The sequence below is a fragment of the Xiphophorus hellerii genome, chromosome 19, assembly GCF_003331165.1.
Source record: "Xiphophorus hellerii strain 12219 chromosome 19, Xiphophorus_hellerii-4.1, whole genome shotgun sequence".
NCBI classification, from domain to species: domain Eukaryota; kingdom Metazoa; phylum Chordata; class Actinopteri; order Cyprinodontiformes; family Poeciliidae; genus Xiphophorus; species Xiphophorus hellerii.
The window spans coordinates 9774003-9793247 of record NC_045690.1 but is presented as its reverse complement, the minus strand read 5'-3'; the positions used below and the strand labels follow the sequence as shown (position 1 = coordinate 9793247).

Here is a 19245-nt window from a genome sequence, read left to right as displayed (position 1 = left end):
ATAAGACAGATCATTTGAAGTTGCCTTCTGAGAACAGCCCCAGTGATGATTATTTGACTACCCATTAGTCTTGGAGATGATTTTGGATAGTTTTTGATTGAAGCTTCCTCAAAGATGAGGATGAAAACATGGTTCATAACAGCAGTTCTGGAGCCTATGTTTAGAAAAGAACAATTGCAAAATGATAATAAAAAAAAAATCAACTAAAAGTTTTTGCCTTTTCATTTTCAGTTTACTTAATGTGACATACAAAAGCCTTATTCACTGTAGACTCTCACTACTAGTTAGCGTGGGGGCCAGGTAACACTGACACTAGTGCACACATGAGTAGAGTGACTCGCTTCTAATTTCCACACTGCATCTGCAGCATACAGGCAATTACAACGAGTGGCACATGCATAATAGGATATCTTGCTGCCTGCTGTTGAGGAGTAGAGTGCAACCATCAGTGTGGTGATGGCTGGCTGCCAGGACATGCTGCTTCTTAAAAATCGCAATGCACTGTAGACACTGAGCACATGAAAATAATTTTGCTCACTATCGTACTATTTTTGTACTTGCTGTGTCTGTTAATGACACAGTAAACTCAGGCCTCACTGAGTTCCCTTCAATAATGTGTGCAATAAAAATACCTTCATGCATCATAAGTGTACGCAGGGAATTTATAAATACATGTTAAATAAAGCTAAATCATAGCAAAAATGTGTCTATACAACGAAGATTACAAATAACATAATTCAGAGAATTAAATCAGCTTTTTATTAATGGGCTTACACTTGGATCTCTTTGAAAAAAGCTTTATGATTAGCTTAGCTTTAGATTAGTTCAGCACTTACATGAAGCCACTTCCTTTCTTATAGAAAATTAGAATAACAAAGAAAGTACTCCTAGAAGGCCTCATAATAATTAGACTAGTGCAAAAAGTAGGTAATGGCCACTGAGATAGATTTGATTTTGATTTGCTGCAAGATGCTGCAACATGGTAAGAATGAGCACATTATTAAGCGGGAAGAGTCTTAGTTGAACATTTTCAATAGGAGTTAAAAAGACACAAAAACAGATTAAATCTACCAAGGGGCAAATACTTTAACCCAGCAGTTTAAAGTACCAACAAAGAAATGGTGCAAGCCCCTCGAGGTGGACAGAGGCTAGAGTGGTTCAAAATACTAAGATGTGTTAAGAAACATGCATGATGGCCAAAACTACAAGTGGAACAGAACTGCACTATCTAAACATTTCAGATGCAAGGGTGGAACACAAAGAGACGAAGCTAAAGGAACTGCCTGCCTCTCATTAAGGCAACATGTTTGGATTTTAAAAACTGGAGAGAGGGAAGCAGCCACAGAGTCCATCAGAAGGCTGACAAAATACACCAAACTGAATGAAAAAAGGTCAGTCACCCCATATATTCAGTTTTTTTCCAATCTATTTCAATTATTTTATTGCTGAAGCACTCACTATAAAATCAGGATTTTTTTATATTTTATTGTTAATTTTTTTAACAGTTTTTCTCAAACAAAAACTGAGGTAGAGGTTTCTCTCTAATCACTAAGTATTTTGAGACCACATTGTGAAAGTAAAAACAAGCATTGTAGGGATTTTATATCCCTACAATGCTTCTAGCGTTGACTTACCTATATGCTCTCAATATACAGTATTCAACGGCCTGTCCACAATAAGGTAATTAAAAGAGCAGACAATTCAATGGAGCTAAATTATTTTTCCTATTTGCCCTTCTCAAAAATCTTGCTTTTTTGTTGCTTGTTGTACATGTGGTCTCCTTCAGTTTCAGATCAAATCCATGCACTTTAAAAGGATCTTGACTGTAAAACATTTTTTCAAGCAGTATTGTTTTGCAAGACATGCTTGCAAAACAAGCATTCTCAAGAGAATCACAGCAGTAATTAAAAAAAGTATTAAAAGCAGAGCACAGGATGATTTCTTTTTGTCTTCAGTAAGAGGTTTTCAAAGGCCTGCAGCTGATGAGACACGTGGTCACTTATCTTTGTGCAAACTATCAAAGGACAGCTGCTCCGAAAATTAGGTTGTTTGTTTTTTCCCAGTAAAATCTGGTGTAATAAAATGGACAGTAATAGAAGAAGAAGAAGTGCAGGCTGCTCCCACTGAAACGAGTGCCCATGGGATCAGAAAATGCCTCATTCACACTTCTGATCACTTTAGTGTTCCCTGATTTCAAAGTTTTTGCTAAAAAGTGCTTGTAATTAATTAGTAATGAACATGGAGCCAGGGGAAACACAGATAGAAGGAAAAGCAAATATAAACTAAACTGAAGACAACAAAATGAACTAAGGAGAAAGAACTAAACAAAAGGAAATAGCCAAAACGTACAAACCCACAATTATGACACCACTGCATTTATTTCTGATACATTCTAATAAGTGTTATTTATTTTTATGTTCAGCATATGTATTATGCTTTATGAGAAAAAGTTGGCTTGGTTTAGTTAACCCTGCAAAGAGTTGAATTCAGCTGAGACATATGTGAGCAACACGGCACTAACAGAAACTATGGCAAAACACACTGAGACCCACCTACATGAAAGATTTGTGACTACTATTAGCACTAAGTCAATCCATCTACGCGTACCAGGCACACATGAACACACAGATTCCTTTACAGGTACACACAATTGGCTGTCATTTGATCCATGAAGCAGAAGACCCATCAATCCTCAGCTCCCTCTGCTGAAGCCAAACTACAGCAGATGTGCAGGGACACCTTTCAGTGAATAAAGAGAGGCATAAAAGGAATAATGGAAAACCACAGAAAAGGGAGAAAAAATGAGTGCCTGGTGTAAATAAAAAGGGAATATAGGCAAAAGCGTAAACATGAAGGTTTAAGGGAAAAACAGTGAGACTCAGCGAATGGAAAGTAGCACATCTGTTTTCAGTGAATGAATGAATAAGAAATGATATGAGGGGCCGTTTAGGACAAAATTTACGTTTTGTCTCTCACACACTACCAAAAACTCTTGCATACTCCAAAAAAGTAGCCACGCACACTCCAAAAAATTACGTTTTGTCTCTCACACACTACCAAAAACTCTCGCATACTCCAAAAAAGTAGCCACGCACACTCCAAAAAATTACGTTTTGTCTCTCACACACTACCAAAAACTCTCGCATACTCCAAAAAAGTAGCCTCGCATACTCAAAAAAATTACGTTTTGTCTCTCACACACTACCAAAAACTCACGCATACTCCAAAAAAATAGCCTCGCATACTCAAAAAAATTACGTTTTGTCTCTCACACACTACCAAAAACTCTCGCATACTCAAAAAAATTACATTTTGTCTCTCACACACTACCAAAAACTCACGCATACTCAAAAAAATAGCCACGCACACTCAAAAATTACTCACGCACATTCAAAAAATACTCAAATTGCGTATACACACACTACTAAAATGTCACACACACACACACACAAACGTTAACTTTCTCGCTCACATACACTACTATCAGCTCGCTCACATACACTGTACTAACAGCTCGCACATTCACAAACGTTAACTTTCTCGCTCACATACACTGCTAACAGCTCGCACATTCACAAACGTTAACTTTCTCGCACACATACACTGCTAACAGCTCGCACACACACAGACGTTTATCTCTCACATACACAAGACTAAAGTTGAACACACACACAGTACTAAGACTCGTTTTATGTATGTGTGAGAGCGAGACTTTTTATGAATGTGTGAGAGCGACACTCTTTATGAATGTGTGAGAGCGAGACTTTTTATGAATGTGTGAGAGCGACACTCTTTATGAATGTGTGAGAGCCAGACTCTTTTTGAATGTGTGAGAGTTGTCACGGAAGAGGCGGGGCATAATTTTTGGATCAAACTGCGCATGCGTAGATCCTAAACTATAAGTTTCGATTGTTGACTCACTGTATGTTCTATTACTTAGTATATTTGTGCTTTTAAATATATATAGAACGTTTAACTTTCTTGTAGATTAAATGTGCTATAGAAATAAATGAATCTGATTGATTGATTAAAAATAGCAAAATTGCTGTAGTACAATCTGTCCACTGGGTGCCAGTATTACAGGAATTATTAACCGGCGCCAACTAGTGCCGAAGAAGAAAGAGTTTGCTATACCGAACATGGCTAACTCTAATTCGAAACGAGAGAGAATTGGTCAGGCAGCTGCCATTTTAAACACCATTCTATCTTCTCCGGAGGCAACCAGCACTTTGACAGGCGCATTAAACGATTCAACGACTGCCCGCAGTGCTACAATCTGGCACCCAGTGGACAGATTGTACTACAGCAATTTTGCTATTTTTAATCAATCAATCAGATTCATTTATTTCTATAGCACATTTAATCTACAAGAAAGTTAAACGTTCTATATATATTTAAAAGCACAAATATACTAAGTAATAGAACATACAGTGAGTCAACAATCGAAACTTATAGTTTAGGATCTACGCATGCGCAGTTTGATCCAAAAATTATGCCCCGCCTCTTCCGTGACAACTCTCACACATTCAAAAAGAGTGTCGCTCTCACACATTCAAAAAGAGTCTGGCTCTCACACATTCATAAAGAGTGTCGCTCTCACACATTCATAAAAAGTCTCGCTCTCACACATACATAAAACGAGTCTTAGTACTGTGTGTGTGTTCAACTTTAGTCTTGTGTATGTGAGAGATAAACGTCTGTGTGTGTGCGAGCTGTTAGCAGTGTATGTGAGCGAGAAAGTTAACGTTTGTGTGTGTGTGTGTGACATTTTAGTAGTGTGTGTATACGCAATTTGAGTATTTTTTGAATGTGCGTGAGTAATTTTTGAGTGTGCGTGGCTATTTTTTTGAGTATGCGTGAGTTTTTGGTAGTGTGTGAGAGACAAAATGTAATTTTTTTGAGTATGCGAGAGTTTTTGGTAGTGTGTGAGAGACAAAACGTAATTTTTTTGAGTATGCGAGGCTATTTTTTTGGAGTATGCGTGAGTTTTTGGTAGTGTGTGAGGGACAAAACGTAATTTTTTGGAGTGTGCGAGGCTATTTTTTTGGAGTATGCGAGAGTTTTTGGTAGTGTGTGAGAGACAAAACGTAATTTTTTGGAGTGTGCGTGGCTACTTTTTTGGAGTATGCGAGAGTTTTTGGTAGTGTGTGAGAGACAAAACGTAATTTTTTGGAGTGTGCGTGGCTACTTTTTTGGAGTATGCGAGAGTTTTTGGTAGTGTGTGAGAGACAAAACGTAAATTTTGTCCTAAACGGCCCCTCATAAAATGATCCCACCTTAAGTGGTTGACAATTTACTTCTAAAGCAGTCCTGTCTGCATTCACTACAGTGTTTTTTTTTTTTTTTTTGTGGTGCCAAGAATATTCTTCACACGTTTTAAAAAGTGCTTATCAAGAGTAATGATAACCACTGAATTTTTTTGGTATTTAGTCTGGTTATAATCACAAAGTGTAATGTGATAGACTCACCTTGCATAAATGTGCAAAGCTGGTTACATCTACAATTGCAGAGAAAGGTGGTTCTATGAAAATGCAATCTGTGGTTTTAAAGTTTTAATTTATGAAGAATTTTGAATACTTAATTTTCCTTCCATTTCACAATTGTGTGCAACTTTGAAGCACAATATGTAAGAATCCTGTGTGGTTGTACTTGTGAGTCTCTTCCTCTGGCAGAGGATCCCTCCTGGGGATGTGGTTGGCCTGATTGTAGTATCTACACCTGACTGCAATCAGTTCATCATCTATGGAGGATTTAAGGAGCTGTTGCATGATCTTTCCTCATCTGATGCTCAGTTTTTTAGAGGAAATAAAAACAAACATTTCCTTCTCAAAAAGGCAATATCTACAATTTTAGTAATTAAGCAACTTAGTTGTAGTTTCTCAATGACTTGACCAAAACAAAACCTCTTTACCGTGAAAACATTTTTACGCAGCTTGAAACAAGTGCCACCACCAGAGAACCATAGAATTCCAATAATTAGACTAAAATTTTGAAGTTTACTTTTTATAGGGGGGGTTTTGTAAAATCAACTCTTCTGAGCTTTATACTGTGTTATGCTATTCTCTCATCAAAAACATACCTTGAGTATTGCTTTGATTATTTCATGCATGTTTGAAAAATCCCTGAAATTCCCCTGGGGTGCTTAAATGCTTGTTTCCACAAAGCGCCACCTATTTCTACAAAGTTCCTGCTCGGAACTGCAGTCTCCAGCCAAGCTTCCACTGAGCTCCCCTGAGTTTCTTCCCCACTCATCTCCACCGGATGAGACTGGCGACAGCAACAATTAGCAAACACCTCACATCTGCTGTGCTTATTACACAAGCTACTTCTCAGTCCAATGCTCTGAAGAATGGATGTTTATGGCATAATGAGAAGAATTGTTGTGATGACGTACTGAAGGTGGAGTGTCGTGAAGAGTATGTGCTTCTTAAAGAGACAGAGGATCAATTTCAAGGGATAAAGTTATGGAGTCAAATTTTCTTTCAACTCATGTTTGATATATGCGGTAGTTTTATAACAGAAAGTAACAGTTTTTTGACTGTGGTATCAAATGGCACTATGTTCCTACAACCTCTTTAAAAGAAATGTGAAAATCACGCTTCATTTTTCTTGCGTTTCACATTTATGTACTACTCTGGGCTGGTCTCGCATAATATTATAAAGTTCACTGAGGTTCGTGGTTGTGATTTGACAAAATCTAAAATGAAAAGTAGTATTCATACTTTTGCGAGGCACTGTAATTAAAGTTTCCAGGAAGCCATGCATCGTCAAGTAGACTAAAAGTGCTTCATCTCGCCAGCTCCAAGCAGGCAAAGTCCAGGCAAGCTCTTTTGTTTGTGTGAGAGCGAACGTCTGCGGAAGCTTTCACAGCTTTGAAAATCTATTGAAAAAAGGCAGTCTTAGGTGTTTTAGTCTTTTATCTATCCACTCCAAGTGGTATCTTTTAATTAGGCTGTCTTCTTTTCAGAGGAGCATGATTGTGAGAATTATGAGTAAAAAAAAAAAAATCTTCATATGAATCATTTACTTTTTAGTGGAAGTGTGAGCAGTTGCCTGGTTCAGCAGAGGAAGCTCACATGTGATGAGATTTTTCTTTAATCAAAGATGTGGATTAGTGAGCAGCGCCTATCCACCAAAAAGTTAAGTTATGTATTCATTTTCTTTTAGCATTTTCACAATTCATTTTATTTATTTATTGTGAAGTACACAATAATCCATACATTACATACTGAGTTTCCCAGCAGTGTGTTCACAGAAAACCATCATGATTCTGTTAATGTGATGTTGGATAATTAAACTAATAATTATCATTGTTCACTACGGCAACCACAAGTCTTTAGTAAACATACAGACATGTTTTCCATTGACTGATTTTCAATGCATAGTTTATCCAAGTCTTCATACAGCAAAGTTTCATGCGTGCAAATGTGTTTCATTGATAAAGTACTGCCTGACCATTGATGTCTAAAATAAAAGCTTCAATATTACTAAGCAGGTCGAGAGTACAACATCGAGGACTACTCAGGTAAATTTCTGAGCCGCTTGGGTGAAGAAGCAGCAACTCCACACAGCTTCTGAAGAGTTGCAATGAATATGGTCTTCTATTTTTAGTGCCTCTTTGATTATGATGTCTGACTATGTGAGTGCTGCCAGCAAGCACTTTGTCACTCACGGTGCGTACTGAGTGCCGTGCATTTGCTCTTTATTCACCTGCTGAAGCAGGCAATCTATCCAACTTCTTTCCTGTGTCACTCAATCATGAGAATCAGCTGGAGTTCAGCCATCACCACTTACAACTGCTCTGAATATTTAACAACACAATTTGTCAGTGTTTTACAGCTGATACAATTTCTTGTAGCGTAAGTGTTCCCTAACAGCAACTGTTCCTCACATCAATCATGTGAGTTCAAGACAGTACTCAATCCGAATGCTGCATAGGCTCTTGAAATCTTCCCTGCAATGTGTTATGTAACATATTACCTCAAATTTCTGTAGTTTTGTATATGTTAAGCTGCAAGAACCACCACTTTCATTCACGACTGCCAGCACTGCTCACAGTGCTTAGACAGTCAGTGAAGCTCATCCACCCACAGAAACTACAGTCAGCACAGCACTTTCAGTATTACGTGACTGCGCACTAAAAGGATGTGTTAGGTGGATTAAACAAGATATATAATTAATCTTAGAAGTTAATCTAAGACAACAGGGACTGTTTTGGCGTTAGCCTCCCCTCAGACAAGCTTTTCTATGGAATGAAAGCAACTTTAAAGGGTAGTTTTAGACAGATTATGTGTATACAAAACAATGAAAAGAAAAAAAAACAAACAAACTACATTGTGGATAAGTGTAAACCATTTAGATAATGCATCATCCAATTCCCTTGCACAAAAAAAAAAAATTCACAACCAGCCCAGATTAAATACATACCCATTTCTCTGTCATACATGCGGTACATCTTATAATTTACTGTAACATTATTAAATGTGTCCTGCGATATTAGAGTGGTGAGAAAGGACGGGCGGGGAGGGGGGTTTACCTTCTTCAGAGCTGACATCCTGGGCGGATCCTCCTTCTGCAAAAGTGCGCTCACATGCTGAGGTCCCAAGCCAAGTTTGATGGGTGCGCAAATCTCAACTCATCCCGTGCTGACACTGAGCCATGAGGTACCTGCTTAGTATTCTCATCTCGCTTCCATCCCGTCCTACAGCGAGGCTTGGTGTGCGCACGCCCCAAGTCGTTGTTGTTACAGGAGTCAAACACATGGGGAGCTCTAGTCTGATTTATCACTTTTTAGGAGAAAAAAAGTTATCCATTTAAATAAATCATGATATTTAATAAACTTTGATTATCTTGATCGATTGGTTGACGTCAGAATAAATGGATGTGGGCCATTCTAAAAACCTTAGTCTCGAAATTAATTCGTCCTGTGTATAATTAGATTTTATTAGCTTATTACCTATTTTATGTAAACAATTATTCCCGTAATCGTCTACTTAAACTATTCTATAGTTATATTAACCTCCTATACCTTTTGGTATTGTGTAAAACAAGCACAATTCTTTTGCCGATTTGAAGAGTGAGTTAAAGTCGTCAGTTCGCTGTATTGAACCCTCGTAATAAGAAAGCTATTTATGTAGAAAAGTAAATTTACTGAAAATTTGTAGGAAAGTGAACAGAGTTTGGCTCCGTGGTTGAACCCTCGCGATCTTGTTTGTTTCCACCTTCAAATGGGTGGGCGGTGAATGTTGGTGAGGAAGAGACGAGTTTCAAACTTTAGTCTAGTTAATGCGTAGTCAAATAATCAGTTGGATAATTGTGGACCAGCTTTAGCGCGTAAATAACTATGCGAGGTACCAGATAACCAATGTCGGATTAGCAGAAGCTAGAATGTTGGTAGCATAGTTAGCTCGCTAAATTGCTTAGCTTTCTGCGTCTTCCTCGTTTCGAGAACGCTGGAAATGTTTATATGGCACACAGAAAGGAAGGTAAGCTGATAACTGTTGTGTCACCTACAATAGCTTGTCGTATACAATATCTACAACATATGTCTAAAAATATGTCTCGATAATGCAGCTAGCTGGTTTAGTCTCGTGCTAAGTTGCTAACTACCCGTGTTGTAAACAAATGCACGTGTCTCACTCTTTCCTCCTTCATTGTAGTTTTCTCGCGTAGCTAAATGTAATGACTTTAATCAATTTATCCTTCATTGTGTACATGAAGATTTTTGTGAAGGCACCTCGCAGTTTTATTATTCTTTTAGTATGACAAAGAATTAAAAAAAAAAAAAAAACGAGAATAATGTTTTCTAATATTGGTGGTTAGGACACATTTGAGATGATGATGCAATCTTACAGAAGTATTCATACTCTTCGAGTTTTGCACAGTTTGTTACAATAGTCTTTTTAATTGTGTGTGAAAAAGCAACACAAACCGTGCTGGTGAAGTGAAAGATTATTCATAGCAAGATTAAAAATGTTTCACAAGTGCAACTGGCAGGGTGACGTGCCCTCCCGCAAATTAACCTTCTAATTTTCTAAAACAATGTATTGCTTTCTTTCATCAGTTATGCTATATATTTGTGTTGCATATCTTTCTTTAAAAATATACTTTAAAAAGAGATATTTTAAAGTATCTCTTTAAAATATTTTTGTGGCTGTAACGTAAAAAATGAACAAGTTCAAGCATTTGAATATGTTTGCAATACACTGAATCCTACATGCTTCGATTTTGCTTGATTTTATTTAATTTGACGGGTCCATTAGAGTCAAATGATGCAGCATTTGATTCAGCAGGACTGTATGTAAAAGGCCCTTCCTAGTCTCAAAGGAATGAGATTTGTTTTAAAAAAATCAAAAAACAATTTAAGAGATATCCCTGTGTTGTTTCTACAGTGTTTAAATCAAAGGTTCTCCAGAAGCTCTATCCTGCAATTACCACTCAGGGAAAGGAGCAAAACTTATCAGCCATTTCAGAAGATCAGGCCACAACAACCCATGTGAAAAGAACATGTGGAGAAGAAAATGCATTTGGTAAGCTCACACCTTGCCACATCCTTGCTCTTGTTTTATATTACATTTATATGTTTTTTATTTATCACCTTTGAATCAGGAGATGCAGAGATGCCACAAAATGCAGCCAGTCAATGCCGCCGGATGTACACAGTCCTACCTCCTCCTCAAGGCTACAATGTACATGCAGAGAAATCTGTGACACTCTTCCAGCTTGAAAGCGTAAACCGTGAAGAAGATCCTACTGGTAAGACAGCCATAGTCTTAACATTTATGGACATTGCCATGCACCATTTAGTTCACAGAGATTTATGATGGGCTTTCACTAGGTTTGCTCTCCCAAGAATTGAAGTCATTCATTTTGATTGTCTTTATAGCTCCAATGCAGGAAAATACTGGAAGTACCAGTAAAAATTAATCATGATCTTTTTTTTAAAGCTGAGACTAAGTTTATTGAAGTGCAGCTGATGGTTGATCTTGGGTGAATATATTTGTATATCACTTTATAGGGCTGTAATGTTTTTTCTGAAGCAGCTTGATCATATAGCACGGTTGAATAATCCTGTCCAACTTTGCATCCATTTTTACATGAAAAGGAAGAATACTAAACACCCAGAAACATAATACATATAAAAAATAATGTATTTGAGTTAAATAAATATTTGTTTCTCCTCAAAATAATTTGCACAGATGGCAAACTGATAAATTAATCGGTTACAGATGCTTATCTCATCTTATGTTATAAATACACACACAACAAATAACCTGGAAAAACTGTTTACAACTGAATCCTTACTTTTCTCCATTCTTCAGCTCAGCCATCCGACAATTCATCTTTTAGATGCGGCATAAATAAAAATTGACAAGTATGTGTAATTTTATACTGTAATTCTTTGAATATTATCACCTATGTTAACTGAAATGTGTACTTGGTGATTTGGTTAGTGCAAAGCAGAAAAAAGCTGTAACCTTGTTACTTTTGATGTACAGAAAATGCAAAATAATTTGAAATTAAATCCGAGGGACATCAAGAAATAATGGGATTTTTCTCTTTCTGAACTGTGAAAACAACACATCAAAATTGCATGCATAAGTAAGATTTTGCAAGTCTTCAAAATATTACGAGAGGGTTTATGGAAGGAAATCTAAACGGGTGACTTTGAATATATCCTCTTACAAACTAAAATGAGGAGAGATATCTGGAAATTGTCTTGAGCTTTTGAAACAATAGTTTCAAACATTCACTAACGAGCAATTTACCCTCGCTTCTAACAGAGGAAAGTGTGCATAGGAGCAATGAAGAGGAAGATGAAGAAAAGGAGGTGGAAGACCGGGAGGCGGAAGACCAGAAAAGGAGAAGAAGAAGAAAAAAGAAGAAGCCAGGCCCTTCTCAAGACTCTGGGAAAGATGGCCCTCCGGTGAGCGACGGGTCAGGTCAGAGTCAGGTGGCAGTGGACAAAGGAAGCGAGCACATTAGCAGGAACAAGAAGAGAAAGCTGAAGAAGAAGAGGCACAAAGAGAAGTTGCTGTCCTTAGGACTGATGCCCCGTGCTGCTGCTCTGGAGTTCACTTACAGTAGAGATGAAGAGGAGGAGGAAGATAGCCAGAGAAAAGCTGCTGAGGTGTCAGAGTTCCTGAAGACAACACTGGAAATCTATTCGTCAGACTGTGAGTATTGGCACCTCCACTGCAGGCCATTGTAGACATTGATCATTGTCTCTGCACTGAGGCATGTACCCTTTGTTAAAGCAGCTCTCAGTCTATAGAATGGATTATTTCCCTGCAGGATGGATGACTGTGACTTAGTAGGTAGAGTAGTTGTCTTGAAATCGAAAGATTATAGGTTCAATTCCTGCTTCGTGGGCAACACACTTAACCCCAAGTTTCCTAATGGTCTATAAATATGGGTGAATGTGGCCCAGTCAGTATGACTGCAAAAGCGCTACATAACTTAATTCCATTTACCATCTATTTAACGCTCCAATAAAAGAATCAAAAAGATCGCTGTATATTTCTTTGGTTTAAGACTTAGGATCATCATTTAAAGGAATGCTTGAATATGTGATTGAAAGAGAATTAACTGGAAATGAGTCAACCTAGTCAAAACATATTTACTGAACTGATCCAAAGAAAGACGTAACCAAACAAATGATGTGGCTCTTATCCACTTTGCCCTATTCTAAGGGTTTTCCACTAGTAATGGTTATGTGGCATCAGCCCCACTTCAAGAGAGCTAAGTCGGGCTGAAATGCAACATCAGAAAACTGCTAGTCACTGATTGGCTTGGGGGTGTATTCAAATGTATTTTGCTGCCCCAGCCTTTTCTGTGTGTTGTGATATTTATGCCTTTTTGTTGAGCATGCGGTGTGGAGTGGCACTGATCTGACTGCACATATCAATGTAAACACAATAATTTAATTTGTGTGCATTTAAATCTCACGAACACTCGCTCAATAGTTCTCTGTCGCACACTCAACTCTGACAACTCTTGTGACTTGAATTTTAATGTTGAAAAATGAAATATCTAACATTTACCAAGATTTATTACTTTTTCAGTATAACAAAAGTACTAATTTTGATTCTAATCTTCACCCTCCTTGTAGTTTAAGAAAAGGGTGAAAGAATTTGATGACTCTAAACCACTTGAAGCTTCCAGCACCAGAACAAAGGAAGAATTAAGAGCCTCAATGTGGTCTTATATTGGGCTGCTGTCTGACCAGCAAGACCTTTGTCCACACGGTTACTGCACTCAGATCTGTCAGCTGGACTGGAAAGTCATAATCTAGGAAAAACTTAAATCTTGCACAGCTTCACAAAAGTTAGACAATATAACGCTGCTTATTATGTAAACAAACATTTTTCGCAACTGAATCTGACAGGTTGGTCACACATATTTCTGAAGCCCCCTCCTGTTTTTATTGTGTTCGAAGCCCTTTGTGTTGTCCATGTTGTCTCAAACGTTTTCCATACAGATAGATAGATTGAAGATGTTTTAATATTAGTCCTTTATAAGATTTTAAACTTTACATTAATGTCTTGTATATCAAACCACTTTTAATTTACTGTATTTTCAGCCTCTCCTCGTGGAATCAAGATTCCTCATCTTTCTGCTACAGTGGATGGCCTTCTAAGGTGTCTAGAAAGCGGATCTAACCCAAACTCTGTTCTCAACAAGCTGTACAGTCTTAAAAAATTAATTCAACAGAATCAAGCTCAAAGTCTAGAAACGGCACTCGCAGAGCTCAACAACGACGCCTATATGTCTGAAGGTGGGTCAAATTATTATAGCAAGTGTAATGGAAATAGGTCAGTAAGAAGCGTTTGTTAAATGACGCTCCATGGTTGTTGCTGGAGCTTGCCCCTGGCACTTCTCAAACACATCCTTGCAGGTTAATACTTGTCTCGCTCTGCTCTTGCTTGCCTCCTATTAATATTTACTGCTCAGCTGATTATACCTGCCCTCACTTGCCTATTTCAGCCTAAACCTGCACCTACTTGTCTCTGTTTGGTTAATACTAGAGGTGATCTTGCCCATATTGCACCTCCCCTGGTTTAGCAAACATGTTTTGTCTTGCCTTAAGGCCATCACCAGTCAAAACCTTTCTTGCATCCCCAGACACCTCCTGTCTCTATTTCATTCTAACCTTTTCTGAGAAGTTGGGGGTAGGAGGGCAAGCAGATTGTGTTGTAGGAATAGGATGAGCACGGACTTACTTCAATGAGCTTGAAGAAAGTCCAACCAGAGGATTCAGGTGTCATCAAAATGACTGGTTTTCTGCTTTGCAAAAGAATCCTCTCCACCCACCCGTTTTACATCTGCCTCAAAGCTTTTTAAACTCCCTAGCACTGCAGCTATCTTCCTACTGTATGAGTCATGCTTCTATTCACAGGTATAGACTGTTTTTTAATTCCATTACACGAGGCATCTTATTTTTATAGCAAAAGGTAGTTTATCCAAGTAAAATTCAGCACCAGATTAGACAGGTTAGACGATGCATAGCTTTATTAAGTGCCTTGTAAAAGTATTCATACCCCCTGGTAGGCCTGTGGCGATAAACGGTAAATCAATTAATCGTAGATAAATTAAAACTATCGACGTCATTTTAATTATCGGCATTATCGTCTCTTCCCTTTTTCTCTTTCTGTTAATGACACTGAATGAAAAAAGGCTCAACTCCGGTGCTCTCCACTGACTCCTCCCTTCCTCATTTCCTTAGTGTAATGCCCAGCACACACGACAAGATCTTAGATCTGCCGGCTGATTGTCGGCCCATTTTCAAAACCTGACAGACAACACATTAACGGTTCGATCGGGTTCGTTCCTGCCGTGTGGTGTCCAACAATGGGCACAAAATAATGGCTACAAGTCCAGTGAACTAATTTTAAAACCAGGCATTAATCAATGCTTTACTACAATCTACCTGCAATGCATGTGGCCAGTGTCAGCGTAAAGTCCTGACTGAATGAAAATCATTATAACCTATTTACGTCACGTTAACGAAGAACAGCTGAAAAGTTACCGGGTTTATCAACTGCGGTAGCAATTTCGCTCCAACTCCTCTCCTTGTCATTTCTATATTCTTTGCATGTTGAATAAACATTAATGTTGTTTCCACCGGTTGCGCCGTGTCAGCTGTTTGGGATTCCCCGACGTAATTTCCCCTCAGAAAGCGTGGAGGAGAATCCGTGCTTTATGATTGGCTACCTGTCACATTCAATAGGCTGCGTCACGCTCCCAGTCGGGGAAAACACCCTGATTTAGATCGGAGCGGCAACGACGATCTACCGTAACACACCACACAATCTTAGAAAGACCAACGATCTAAGATTGTTGTAAGGGGAAAAATAGCAGCAAAAAATCATGTAGTGTGAATTATTGCATCAGGTAGTCAGATGTGCCCATCTTCTCTATTTAAATCTAATTATTACTGAAGGGCAACATAGTATACAGACTTCATATAATCTTTTGGTTGAATGCAGTATTTATTTCCACTTTGGCTTTATGTTTAGTTTTTTTTTTTTCAAGTGCGTTTTTTGTTAATGGAGACTGAGAATCCATTTTATTTTTGTTTTTGGTTGTTTTGTTTATTTTGTTTAGCAGCTCAAGTGTTAAGTCTTCTTTTGAAAATAAAGTGTATCTAACTTTGGCAGGAAATTGCATGCATTATTTCGTCATTTTCATTAAATCAGTGTAAAAAGGTCTTCAAACAATATTATCGTTTATCGCAATAATTTTTGAGACAATTAATCGTTGAGCAAAATTTGCTATCGTGACAGGCCTACCCCTGGGTCTTAACATGTGACAATCTTCATTGTGTTTTTTATTAGCTTATATTATGTCATAATTATGTTTTCTTCCCGGACTACTGATGTTTACTGCCAAGGCCAGAATTATTCACAGCCCTGACAGATTTATGTTCAAAGTCATCTTTTAGTTTGATAAAGGTGCTTGTTCTGACTGGAAGTAATATTAAAGGTTTGGATTGATCCAACCAGATCAACAACTTGATTCTGATGTGGAGTTTTAGGATTCGTAAGGCTTCCAACAACTAATCACAAAAGGTAAATCAACACAATACCAGTGGAAACATGCAAAAAGCTAGCTGTAAATTAAAACAAGAACTACATTTATTAAGCATTATTGATTAAAATTGAATATAATTGATCCTACATTAATGGCACACTCTTGCATCTATTGTATGTTATTTCCTATCCCAAAGAAACTTCTTAGTTCAATGAAAATAATTCTATATTTAAATCCGTCAGGGGTATAAGCAAGAAAACATTTCATATCTCTTCTAAATTTGACATCATCATTATGAATCACTGAACTGAACATGTTTAGGATTTATTCAGCATTTCAAACACCATCCACCTTATTCAAGCAGTATCTTGTGCTTTAGTGTAACCCAGATTCACTGTCATGCAGGAGCTAATCCAGGTGAATGCGTGCTTTTAAAGCTCCTCAAATAAAGTTCCCAAAGCTCTTCTTATTCCATCTACCCCCCAGGGATAGCAATTAATTGACTTCAAGATCAGATTTAAAGCAGATTTCCTTTAAGCATGTTTGGGTTCACCCTGGGAGTCTTTCCATGAATAATGCCATCTCAACAAGCCTTCCTTGTGCCATTTGTTTTTACTTTTTGCACAAGTTAAACCTGAGCTCAAACTTTGAGAAGAAATAAAAAAAAAAAAAGGATTCCATGTCTTTTGGATGGAGGATGTCTCTAAATAAATGTGTGGGAAGCAGATTTTCAAATGATGTGCTGACACATTTTTGGTGAGAAAAACCAGTCATGAACCATAATTGTTCATGTGGTATTGTGCTGTCAGCAGTAACCGAAGGGATTCAGTCTGTCCTTTTGTGTTTCAGAGGAAGCCAATGCTGTTGTTTCCCTGTTCAAATACTGGATCACAGAGATTCTTCCTATGCAGAGAGACAAGGAGACAAGACTTCCAACCACACAGCAATAATACCATCTGCAACTAAAAACCAGACACTGTACAGAGGGGTTATTTGTGCTTTTTGGGAAATTTTTTGGTCTCTACTGAAAATTATAATTTTTTTTTAATAAATGAAAAAAGATTTCATTTAAGGATTGCTGTGTCAAGGATTTTTCTGTCCTTATTTATGCGAACAAGACCCAATTTCTACGTTTTTTCCATTTATGAGTTATCTTGAAGTTGAAAAAAACATGAATAATGTAACAGACTTATTTTGACGTAGATATAATTTGTAGTTCACAAATCCTGTCAAAAAGCAAATATCAACTGTGTAAAATGCTTTTTTTGTTATACTTTTCTTAATCATATTAATTTGATTTTAAAAAGAAACCTATAACAATGGGTTTGCTACAGTTTTGCTTCTGCAATTTTGAGACCTCACACCTTTTCAACACGATTTCCAACAAGTGTCCTGCTAAGGTCCTGCATGCTACAACAGCAGACGCGCTGTACCCACCACACACGTATGGCTTACACTAACAGATGCTTGTCTCGATGCCAAGAAACATCAATGCCTCAAAGGAATAATGAAGTCAGTGAACACCCATTAACCACCAGGGGGTTCTTGACATTTAATTAAGTCTTTTAAAAGTTAGGTAACCTTCTTAACTTCCCTGTCATTTAATTCTTATGCTCTGGAGCATCTACATAAAATGATTGCTTTAAGTAGTTTATTTAAAAAAGTAAGCAAAATCTGGTTCTAGGGGTTCATTACACTTGAAACATTATTTTTCAAGAGTTACATTTACACCAGACCAACACAAGATTCTTAATCCACTGTTAGGGCTATGACAGTGACTGACATCAAACATTGCTATGAGTGCTTTATCAAAACGTACTAATGAAAAGTCTAATGTCGCAAGGAATGGTGTTTGGCTGGAGTTGGTTCTGTAAGAGGCATCAGACATGTATACAACGCTTGAGCATTTTGTCACTGTCCTTGGGCTAAGATGCTCCTGAATCTGAGACAATGTCAGAAGTATCTCATATAGTTGAAGAAGAAAAGGAACAGCATAGTGATCCAAAGTCCTTTCAGATGAAGTTAATCTTTGTAAAAGTCTGAAAGGTTGTAGAATGAGTCAGTGATGATTTAGGGAGTCACTTCACAAGCCTCTGTGTTTTATTAAGTACAAAGTTATCATAGCCATCTACCAAGAAACTCTAGTGTAGCACACTGCCAATAAAAAATCCAGGCTTAATGACCATGGTGTTACTGAGCTTGATTAACCAGCAAAATCATCCGACCTAAAAGCTCGGGGGGGGCGACACTAGACCACAGTGGAGACAACCAGAAGGCCTCTATTAAAGTAACCTGGGCTTCCATTACATCTGAACAGAGCTGCAGGTTGATTGCTTCCATATTGCGCTGCACTGATGCAGTAATTTATGCTAAAGGAACCCAGACCATGCACTGAGTGTATACTGAGCATTTTATGTCTCCGGTTGTGTGCTTTAAATGGTAACATTTGCACTCTTGTTGGTAAACAGTTTAAACCTATACCACATGGGGATTTAACGCGATTTCCGTAGAATGCCTGTCTGCAGCTATTTTAAAACGGTTTCCCACAGCTTACAGCCCAGCAACGAGTTCAGAGAAAGGCCAAATAATTATCTCAGCTGGACGGTGACAGTTCGGTGGCCTTAGCCAAAGCTGCTTGAGACTTATCACCTTCAGTGGAAGTGTTGTTCTGGATACAGCACACACCAGTGGAGAGCAACAGGTTACGACTCACAACACATATGTGTGGGCGATGACTGGGTATTTTAAGAGAAGGCAGCCATCTGTGGCCTGTGTTTGTGGATGAATGGAGACCAGGTGCTGCACCTGATGGGAGCTCAGATTCTCATTGTTATGATATTAGCCAGAGGAGAAAATAAGGGCAGACGTTGTGAGATTATGTGAGATCAAACAGGGGTGATCATTTGCAGATTAATGGACCGATTTTAGATTAGTTTAATAGCTCGAGGCCTTTCAGTGCTGGATCAACTGCTTAATTATCTTCCCAACAACAGCGAGTTTATAAGTGTCAGGTTTAGATAATCCTCCTCACATTTTTGTACTGAATATGTACGTATATTATCTATTGAGTAACCTGTTTTATTAAAAAAGCTGTACATTTGCATACTTTGCTGATTTTGTCATAAATAAGAAATTCAGTTTGAAGTATACAACAAGTTAGTCTACTTTTGCATTGTACATTTTATTAGAGCTGTACTTTTATATTTTAAGTAG

At 37.9% G+C, this 19245-nt stretch overlaps 2 protein-coding genes and 1 long non-coding RNA gene across 7 annotated transcripts in view; 1 reads left to right on the top strand and 2 right to left on the bottom strand.

Moving 5' to 3' along the window:
• The window catches only part of dlgap2a (discs, large (Drosophila) homolog-associated protein 2a), a 183204-nt gene extending 174100 nt beyond the window's left edge, over window positions 1–9104 (bottom strand). For all 5 annotated transcript variants that reach the window (XM_032547864.1, XM_032547866.1, XM_032547867.1 and 2 more), the window contains exon 1: window positions 8537–9104. In XM_032547864.1, the coding sequence (XP_032403755.1) occupies window positions 8537–8554 (18 nt within the window). In that variant the 5' untranslated portion in view covers window positions 8555–9104. The remainder of the gene's footprint in view (window positions 1–8536) is intronic.
• A 130-nt stretch (window positions 9105–9234) lies between these two features.
• On the top strand, window positions 9235–19135 carry erich1 (glutamate rich 1). Its single transcript, XM_032547871.1, has 6 exons — window positions 9235–9485; window positions 10392–10529; window positions 10609–10755; window positions 11784–12176; window positions 13583–13777; window positions 16882–19135. Exons 1-6 carry the CDS (start codon window positions 9467–9469, stop codon window positions 16980–16982), a joined length of 993 nt encoding a protein of 330 aa, XP_032403762.1. The 5' UTR covers window positions 9235–9466; the 3' UTR covers window positions 16983–19135.
• LOC116709379 (uncharacterized) lies at window positions 14445–15898 on the bottom strand. The gene is made up of 2 exons (XR_004336857.1): window positions 15784–15898; window positions 14445–14543 (listed from the first exon to the last, which is right to left on the bottom strand). It is a non-coding gene; the product is annotated as an uncharacterized LOC116709379 (long non-coding RNA).
• Window positions 19136–19245: the final 110 nt, after the last annotated feature.

Coding starts and splice junctions, on each gene's coding strand:
- erich1 (XM_032547871.1), top strand. Junction 10,530..10,608: donor TGGAGAAGAAAATGCATTTG/GTAAGCTCACAC, acceptor CCTTTGAATCAG/GAGATGCAGAGATGCCACAA. Junction 10,756..11,783: donor CCGTGAAGAAGATCCTACTG/GTAAGACAGCCA, acceptor CGCTTCTAACAG/AGGAAAGTGTGCATAGGAGC.